The sequence below is a fragment of the Poecilia formosa genome, unplaced genomic scaffold (assembly GCF_000485575.1).
Source record: "Poecilia formosa unplaced genomic scaffold, Poecilia_formosa-5.1.2 Scaffold37, whole genome shotgun sequence".
NCBI classification, from domain to species: domain Eukaryota; kingdom Metazoa; phylum Chordata; class Actinopteri; order Cyprinodontiformes; family Poeciliidae; genus Poecilia; species Poecilia formosa.
The window spans coordinates 2,305,686-2,316,128 of NW_006799976.1; the positions used below are offsets into that span (position 1 = coordinate 2,305,686).

General features: G+C 39.0%; 1 protein-coding gene across 2 annotated transcripts in view; it reads left to right on the forward strand.

Annotated features, from left to right (window-relative positions):
* Positions 1–10,443, forward strand: part of scfd2 (sec1 family domain containing 2) — a 181,870-nt gene that overhangs the window by 113,049 nt on the left and 58,378 nt on the right. The window contains exon 7 of one of the 2 annotated variants that reach the window (XM_007550700.2): positions 612–746. The exons of the other annotated variant lie outside the window; for it this stretch is intronic. Coding sequence (XP_007550762.1) covers positions 612–746 — 135 coding nt within the window. The remainder of the gene's footprint in view (positions 1–611; positions 747–10,443) is intronic. 2 annotated transcript variants of the gene reach the window in all.

Below are 10,443 nucleotides of genomic sequence, written 5' to 3' on the forward strand. Positions count from 1 at the left end.
TGATAAAAATACATTTTTGTGTTTATTTGATTCCTATTCAAGACACTTTGATAAGAATGACTATATATGTAGTATAGGCGGCTACAGAGTATCTTGGTTTACATTTTTGGTTGGTGGTGTGCCACGTGATTTTTTCAATTAAAAAAGTGTACCTTGGCTCAAAAGAGGTTGAAAAACACTGCTCTATTGTGACGAAATATGCGCTAAATTTTCATAAATCCAGAAATATCCTCACATCTCCGGCTTTAAAACAGCCTCTCGTTTCATATTTCGTTTCCAAGTGTTGATTCCTAAATTGATTTATCCGCTTCGTCGCCCACTCGTAATTTCTGCTTTTAGCCACATCTACTGGCTTTTTCTGTCTTGGCTGCAGAGGTGTTTGAGCTCCTCTTCCTGACGTGACTCATAAGTCAACAGGCTGTTTGGCCGAGATGAGCTGTTTATAACTCTGTGGAGAGATATTTTACACAACACTACGAAGCGGATGATGAGCACAGAGGAAAGTGGGCTTCGTATTAATCGTATACAAAGAGAGTTAATCACGGCTCTCGCCGCTTGAAGTGTTGTTTTGGTCCGTAACTGTCCTTCCCGTGTGTTTGCATTCCCTCCAGGCCTCGTACCGCCCGTTCCTGCGACAGATCCTGGAGGAAGTTTTCCACCCCGACCGACCCGAATGCCCCGACATCGAACACATGTCAGGAGGGCTGACGGACCTGCTGAAGACCGGATTCAGCATGTTCATGAAGGTTAGACGCTGCGATCTGAAGGTCTGTTTGTGTTGTACAAACCTTTTCAGGAACTATGGGGTCATTGTTTTTTTCCCATCCCCTGTTTTTTCCACCACAGAAATAACAAATAAGTGGGTAGAAATTGATAAGAATAAATAATTCTGTGTTTTCCTTCTATCTCTTTTTGCTGTTTGCAAAGCCAAAGCTAAAGGAAATGACATGTTAAGAAACGCCATCAAAGCTGAGGTTAGAGGATATGACACACCAGGGAACACCCTCTGTAGGGCGTAGCTTAGAGAGAAGCTAACAAAGGAAGTTACCAAGTGTTGCTTGTTGCCATTTTGTCCTGCTGACTCCTAAAGGTAGCAGGAGAAATTGACCAGCTGTATTTTGGTATTAATAAATGGAATTCATGAATTTAACTCACTGACTTTTCTTCAACTCATACATCAAGAACTCAGCATAGAGAACGGATCAATTCTCCACAAAATCTTAACTATATAATGACCAAAGTTAGGTTTTGGTTTTTTTCTTATATCATCTTTTGTCAAAATAATAATAAAAAAAAAGAGGTGGTGATATTGTCAGCAAAATGTTTCTGTCATCACTCAGTTTATCCCCCGCCTGCAGTTAATATTTTCTATTAATCTTAAATTGTGCAACAAAAGCTTTGGAGTTTCGTTTGCAAGCACAACAATTTAAGCTTTGCTATTCCAGTGGGTGGAAATCTGCATCCCCAGATCAGAGCGACACTCACGCCTGAATCGGATCGTTTATTTTGCTCTGCATAAACGGCGCGGCCTTTAGACCCACAGTACAAAAAAAAAAAAAAAAAAAAACGGGTGAGTTTTTGCTCTCAAAAAGGTTCTGGGAGAAAAAAATAACTTTCAGAAACCTCTTGTCAAAACACACCTTGATAAGTACTTCCCACTGTCCAAAAAGTGTCTTCCTTCCTTTACTATAGGAACATGACCTGAGCTGAGTTCATGAATGCATTGTACAAAACAAAGTCCAGGACTAATCCCTTGCCAGGGGTCGTATTATTAAAAACGTGACACGTTCCATATTAACTCAGAAGAAAAGCACAGTGCAGGCCGGCCTTTTCACCGAGATCACACTTTATTGGACCAACAGCCACGTGTCTCCACATGGAGTCCCCAGCTGCTCCTTTTCAAAACGCTGCAGCTGAAGGGCCTCCCAGCTGAGAAAGAGCCCCGAATCGTTACTGAACGTTCACGTCTAAAGGCTCGTTTGGCCCCCCGTTGAGCTCCTGAAATAGACTGATGATCATGTCAATGTCTGTGGTCCATTTACAAATGGGGCGTCGGGGGGTTTGCTCCACATTCAGTGACTTACGAAAGTATCAACCCCTCTTGACCTTTTTCATGTTTTTAACGTCACAAGTTAAAAAAAAACAAGGCATGTTTGATCATTTTTCAGATCCCTGCATGTAAAACTTTTGAAAACCTTCCACTTCACTCTGGTCTGCCACATTTAAATCCCAATAAAATACAGTACAGTTTGTATTTGTAACGTGAAAAAAGCTTCGTGGGTGAGAAACTCACCCAGTAAGTCAATGTCATAACCGTTCAATACTCTAATCCCTCTTTTTTTTTTATTGTGATTATGTGATAACTCTTTTCTCTGTGGGAGAAAAGAAACCGACTACAGATGGAAACGCTGGCGAAGGCTGCCTTCTTCTAGATCGTAATTATAGTTGAGGATAAAAGAAAATAAAGAACCTCGGCTTAACAATTACACAAGTGAGCAGAGCCGTGGCCTAGTTTCACACTTGTTAGAAAACTTGGCGTGAAAAGTGGCAACTCAGAGCAAACAGAGCCATAAACCTGAACTCGAGGCGCACGCGCCCTCTTTACGCAATAAAACACCGCCGTAAAAATCCCTATTTTTACCCAAAGCGCCCGCTGCGAACACGGTTTTGTTTTGTTTTAAAATAGCAAATCTTAACCCCCCCCACTAATTGGATATTAGCGCGACACACACAAAAAACTCCCACTTCATTACACTTAACTTATTCAACATTAACGCTAATTAATACGAAAATTAAAAAAAATAAAAATATATTTACATATTTATAATTAATTTTAATTATTTATCATTCATTTTTATATATATATAAAAAAAAAGGATTAAAAATGCCAAATAAACCAAAAACTTTAACGGAATGGATTGAAATAACTTTTAAAGTGTTCCTGTTAGAACAACAAAGAAACCAAACCAACCAGAAACAAACGGAACAAGAAATGGATAAAATCTTAACGGACCTGGAAAAAATACCCCGGAAGAAATTACAATTTATTCTAAATGAGGCCACCAAAAAAGCACAAAAGGAGATAAAGGGTATCAAACAAATCACCTTGGCCATGGCCCAAAAGAAAATTACGGAAACACGAAACAAACAATCCACAACAATGAACAAAGTGGAAAGTACACAGCCAGAACACAAGACACGGAAAAAAGGAAAAGAAGCACAAAACAAACACACACCATACAATACCTCTCACAACACTCCAACTGAAATGGAAACATTTCAGTTGGAGTGATAAAAACTTATCACAACTCAAAATGATCCCAAATACAACTCATACATGCAAAACCTGAACAATGAAACAGGAATAGAACCTTATATTGGGAATAACATGGAACCCACTCTAACCCCAGAAAACCCACAAAATGACCCAACAACCCCTCAAACCCATTACCCTCTCGGAAGTTTTAAAGACCCCATTGAAACCAGTATTGATGACCCCTAAACCCTTGAAAACCATACACAACAATCAAGGGAATAAAAAGGAAAATTGGCACCTCATCACAAACCGACCCATAATAATTATGGGAGATTCAAACATTAACAGAATGCCCCCACCGACCAATCCCAACATCCAAATGGATTGTTATCCAGGGGCCAACTTCAGAGATGCCTATGACATCCTGAGGAGAACAAAAACCTGCAACAAAATCAGGAAAATCATACTCTCATTTGGTATAAATAACAGAGGACAAATGAACCCACAAAAAATGCACACTCTCCTCAACACCCTCTTAAATGCAGCACGGGACACCTTCCCATTTGCAGACATTTACACCCCTTTATTAAACTACTCTGAAAAACTTAATTTCATACAAAAACAAAACCTCCAAAAGATTAACACAGTTATCACAGAGATCTCCCAAGAATTAAACCACCAAATTCTTACACCCATCCCACAAGTACATTTCCATACATCGGAAGACAAAATTCATTGGACAACCCCAACAGCAAAACTCATCCTGGAACACTGGTGTGAGACTTTAAACTGGTAGGCCCGTATGTCTCTTGCCAACAGCAGGTTTCATACGGGCAAACTAACCTCGAAACTCCAACCAACCAACTTAATCTGGAAGAGGGAATCCTCAACCTTTCAACCACTCTTCACCTAAGAAAAAAATCACATCCAACTATTATCAAAGGGCCTTACTTTCATTCCCACAGCGACTAGGATCCCAAATATAAGGGAGAGACTCAAATTCCAGATCCAAAATTATCACCGCCGACTTAAATTAGCAGATTTCTTCCAAAATAACAAGAATAATGACCGGCCCCCTCCTTTTCTACCCCCATCTCAATGGGAACCACCGATTCATAAAACCCACCCCCTCATTTTGGAGCTAATTGAGCAGGACAAAATTGCTACTAAAAAAATCCCAGTCGAACCCGAAAAAAACAATCGTTCACAACAGGAACTGGAAGCATTAGAGGAACTGCAGAATAATAACTCTATTGTGATAAAACCAGCCGACAAGGGCTCCACAACGGTGATTATGGACAAATCTAATCACCTATGGGAAGCCAACAGAAAACTGGGGGACGAAGAATACTACAAACCTCTGAAGAAACCGATCTACCTAGAAACCAAAACTTTACTACACGACCTCCTCAAAAAATTGAAGGAACAAAAATACATTAATCAAAAACAACGCTTATTCCTAACAGGCACAGACCCACCTAGACCGAGGTACTTTTACTCCCTACCAAAGGTTCACAAGGATCCCGCCGAATGGTCCAGACCCTTCCACATCCCAAAAGGCAGACCAATCATCTCCGACTGCAGCAGCGAATCCTACGGCTCAGCACAACTCTTAGATTTTTATTTGAACCCCCCTTTCACAGAAACATCCTAGTTATTTAAAAAACACAATCGACTTCCTGGAGAAAATGACCACACATACAATTTCTGAGAAAACCCTCCTTTTCACCATGGATGTGGAAAATCTTTACACAAACATAGAAGCCAAAAAAGGACTGGAAGCTATAGAAGAATGCCTCAGAGAAAATCCAGATCCTGAAAGGCCCGACCAAATTCTTCTGGAACTCCTGAAAATCAATTTGGAAAGAAATGACTTCATGTTTAACGACCACTGGTTTCTACAAATTAAGGGCACGGCAATGGGAAAACGGTTCTCACCGGCCTACGCCAATATTTATATGGCGAAATGGGAAAGGGAGGTCTTTCAAAAATGTCCGAAACTCCCAAAGGCCTACTATAGGTATTTGGATGACATTTGGGGCCTGTGGGAACACAGCCAGGAGGATTTTGAACATTTCACAGAAATCTTGAATAATTATCACACCTCTATCAAACTTAAAACCATAACCAACCGACAACAAATTATCTTTCTGGATGTGATAACTTTCAAAGGCGAAAAATTCAGACAAACGGGAAAATTGGACAGCAAAATATTTTTCAAACCCACAGATTCGCATCAACTTTTACACCAGAGCAGTTTCCATCCAAGGCACACATTTCAGGGCATCCTAAAATCCCAACTGATCAGATTCAAAAGGATCTGCTCGAATGACGAAGACAGAGAGGAGGCTACAAAGATCCTCTTCCAGGCCCTCAAGAAAAGGGGGTACTCTAGGACCCTTCTCTATAAAGTAAAAAGAGAAACCCTCCATGAGAAAAACACAAACCAAAATAGGAATCTGGGAACAAAACCACACATTATGGCATTGACAGGCCCCTTCTCAGATTTTACCACGAAAAATCACAGAATTTTAAAGGAACACTTCAAACAATTACAACAAAACCTACCACTGAGTCAAAACTGGAGAGTCATCACAGCACCCCAGAAGAATCCCAATTTACAAAACCTTCTGGTCCACTCTAAATTCACCAACAAGAACTTTTCCTACAAAGAGAAACCGAAATACCCTTACATTCGAAGCAACAGCAATAATAAACGTTGGACTCTCCAATCTGGAATTTCCCCTTTTAAAAAAAATGTGGTCTACCTAATCTGGTGTCACAAGTGCCAAAAACAGTATGTAGGAGAAACGGTCAATTCATTTCACCTGCACTTTTCTAACCACAAGTCTGAAATCAGATGTAGAAGGAAAACAGAAACAATAATAATCCAACATTTCATACAACATGGAGTTGAATCCATGAGAGGCAGACCCTTAGTTCACAACCCCAAATGGTCAAAAAGGGAAAGATGGCTACAAGAGAGAATATGGATTAAAAGATTGGAAACAAAAACACCAAAGGGCCTGAACAAAAGATGAACTTAAAACTAAATTATTTCTTACAGATCCGAAAATCCCCCTTTCCATTTTTCCTCCCCTTGTTATTTTAGAAACAATATTTGACCTTAACCTTACCAAAAACACCCTTGACATAACCTTAACCATTCGACCTTTAACCTTACCAGAAATACTCATAACCTACACCCTAGCCATCTCCACATATATTCAACCCACCCTTCCCCTCTCCAAGTTCCCTCTCTACCTTAAATTACAGAACCCCTTATATTTAATTTGACCTTTTACCTTACCACAAATACTCTGAATCCAGCCTCAACCAACCCATACATATTAAAACACTCCTACCCCCTCCAAAAAATTTCTTTTAATCAAATTTAACCTTACCTCAACACCTACTTTGGATTTAATCCTAACCAAATTCACACTTATTCAACCCACCTCTCCTCCCCAAGAACCTCCCTCTACCTTAAAACACAGAACCCTTCTAAATAATTTTAACCTTTTACCTTACTATTAAATACAGAATCCTTAATGAAATTTGACCTCTAACCTTATCTTAAATACTTGAAATCTAACCCTAACCAAATCCATATATTTAGCCCATTTTCTTCCCCCCCCCCATCCTAAAACCTCACCTCTCCTCTGTCCTGAACCTAACCTTTTGGATCTCCCTCCTCATCCTAGTTCCTCAAACTCTTTTTCTAAACCTAACCTAACCCCTCTTCTGCCCTGAACCTAACCTTGGAATTCTCCTTCCTCATCTTAATCCCTCAATACTCCATTCTTATTCTAATCCCACCCAATTTCTAACCTAAAACTAACCTTGTGATTCCTCCCTCCTTTTCCTAAAAACCTACCAACTTGAATTTTTGAACACCAACATAACAATTCACCACTAGCTCAATCTGAGCCTGCTCAGAGGAAGCAACTTGCACCCACCGGAATATGCTGGCCATATTCTACGCAGCACACACAGTCCATCAAAACAATAGGTGATGTCCTTGACACACCGCTAACACCATACACCAGTCTATAGATAGTCCCTGTTGCTCACGATGGGTCTTGATCTCGAGCGAGAGTGCCTACCCTTTGAGGTACCTAAAGGGCAGAGATCCAATACTGGGGAGCCCACAACCTCAAAGAGCGAATCAACAAACAAGTTTAATTAAAATTTCAGAACTCAATCGTCAGTGGTGACTGCTGGCTCTAGCGGACGTTTCGACCGTGTAAATCACCAGACGCCCTCGCCAAGCAGTGGCCCCCCGGAGTGATCAGGTTCCGAGGTCGAGTTCTGTATCCAATCCAGAGGTGATTTTGGTGATTTGTTAAAGCTAAGGAAAAATAGGGGAGGTCCTTAACGATTAGGAATACAAGTAATATATTTTAATTATTTAAGTTATTAATTTTATGTTTGGTTTTTAATTCCAGTTGTTACTTGTGTTCTTTGCGGGTTTTGTGTGGTCTTTTTTTTATATAAAAATTTATTTTAAGAAAACGGCTTGTTCGTAATTTATTCTTTATTTTTTGTTTCATATTTGGGAAGTTTATATAAGAATTAAGTTAGTATCACTTATTCTAGTTGTAAGTTATTTTTATTAATTTCTAGATTGTGGGTTTATTTTTATTTTGTTCGTTTTATTCGTTGCGCTGCGGGTTTTTTTTTTAATTTTTTTAAATGGTCCGTTTCGTGTCTCTAATTAGGTTAAGGAAATCTTTTTAATTTATTGTTCTATTTAGGGATATTTTGGGTGATAAGAAGAGAAAAAAATGTTTTACCCGTTGACACAGTTAGGTGGACCTAGCCAGTCCAAAAGCAGAAGCAATCCACCGTTGACTCTGTGGATCGTTGTTCGGTTCTCTCGTTTTGAGCGGCTGTTTAGGATGAGAAAAGTGGGGAAAAAAACAAATAAAATAATTAAAATAATTTGGTTGTGGTAGGTATCCTTAAAGTAATAGTTCTTAAAAGAACCGTTGGATTCTTATCCATGGTGATGTTCTGTCTGCTCAACGTTGAGGGCTCAACCGTTGTGAGAGTTCTCCAGGTAGAACCGGTGGTTAATATAGTTTTGGCGTCTGCTGTTGCTATGACTACGGTTACTAATGTTCCAACGTCTACTGTTGCTACTGTTGTTTTTTTGTTTTTTTTTGTTTTTTTGTGAATGATAACAGATAATCTGTTTTAGAGTGTCTTGTCACTTTAATTCAAAATAAGCTGCTCTCTCCAACTCACGTGAAAATATCTGCAAACAGATGTGCAATATACAACTGTACATCTTTGAAAAGCAGAAGTAGAGCATCCAACACAACCAACAAGAATGTAGAAAGTGGTTTCTTGTTGGCAAGTCAACAGCAAAACATTTAACTTTTCCAGCACCAATTGTTCACCGGGTACAGTGGTAAAACCAGCTGATCAAATGTGCTGGAGCTCCGCTTGGTTTGCTTGCAATTGCAACTCAACAACTGGGAGGTTTTTGAAATGGCTCCTTTTCCAGACACCAAAAAACATTAACTTATTTTTTTTTTAAAGGCCTGGGAGTTTTTTTTTTTTAAGCTCTTGGAGTGTTTTTAGGAGCAGTCAAGACCCAAATGCAAGTACAAAAATGTGCAAAGAGTGAAATTTGCATACTAATTTGGGAACTTGACCTCTGCTTTAAAAGATATGTTTCATTTTATTCCGTCTTTTGCTGAGGGAACATGTGCTGTCAGTTCAAGAGGCAGATCTGAGGTGCTAAAGCGGTGCACAGCCTTTAGCTGCTTCACTGATGATAGACAATGAAGGCAGCCTTAATCAACCCATCTGCTAAATGTTTCACTAAAATTTAATCCAAATCCAAATGAGTTCTGAGGCTATTTTCTTCCTTCCCAGTAAATGTGCCATTATCCTGGTGGAGCTGTAGGATACTAGATGGTGGAGGGAAACATCCCTCCACCATCTAGGGATGTGGAGGGATGTTTCCTCCACATCCCTCCAAAATGAAACATTTTCTCATGTTTCATGAGAAAATGTTTCTCATGAAACATTTTTCATGAGAGTTACAGTATTAGTTTGACAGTCATATTGTTAGAGTAGAGGCAAATTTGGCTCCATTTCTTCCCAGAATAATTATAGGGAATTCTCATTAATGCAGTTCAAAACTGCTCAAGGCACAAGAATGACATGTAAAACAGAAACATAGAAACCGTGCTTCTCTTCCCGAAGTTGACTTTCTACAGTAGAGCCATGCAGATTTTCATACGCCTGAGCCAGACTAGCATCGCTACATTATACAGATGCCTGCAGGGGAAACAGTTCAAATCGATCTGAGGAATAAACAAGTCAGGAGCAAAGCGTTGATGAAGCAGACATTGATCTGGCCATCCCACGGGTCTGTGGAACTGCAATCCGTTATGTTTTTAAGTGCTTTTATTTCATTCTCTTGAAATGAGTCAAATATTCGTCTGCATGCTCAACAGGAAATAATTTTCGACTGCTATTACAGGAAGTTCTTCCTCCTAGCTGAAATAACACTGAATGTTGTGGGATGTTGGAATGTTGCTGGACTGTAACGCAGCTCTAACCATGTTGTGGTTTTCTACCAATTAGAACAACAATCTTTGAAAGATTTTCCATCACCGCTTTAGATGATTTACTGCCTCTTCTGAAGATCAGACAGCAACAATTTAAACTTTTGTCAGGTGAGAACCCCAATTATTTCATGGAGATAGAAGAAGAGAAGTTGAGGATAAAAGAAAGAAAGCTTTGAAAAATTCTTTCTCCGATTGTAAGAGTTTTTAAAAAAATAAAATGAAACAATTATAAAGAGATGAATTTGATTTTGTGTGTTCAGATTGACATGACTTAAGGACAACATACTGATGTTTTTCTGATTCTTATTGCTATTCCTGCTCACAATAAAAACTTTGCATTATGACTATAAATAAATCAATATTCACCAGATATTTTCCCCAGTAATCTAAAACTCTATGTAGCTTGATGTTTCATACCGTTATTTTTATTTCTCTTGAGCGACATGTCAGATTTAACCTTTTTGTCAGGACTTTTAGTGACAAGAATCAGCATGTTACAAAGAACATATAACTGTTGTTGTCAATTTTATTGCAGAGTGTTTTTACACATGCCGGTTAAACTGTTAATTAATTAAATAAATAAATAAATAAATAAATAAA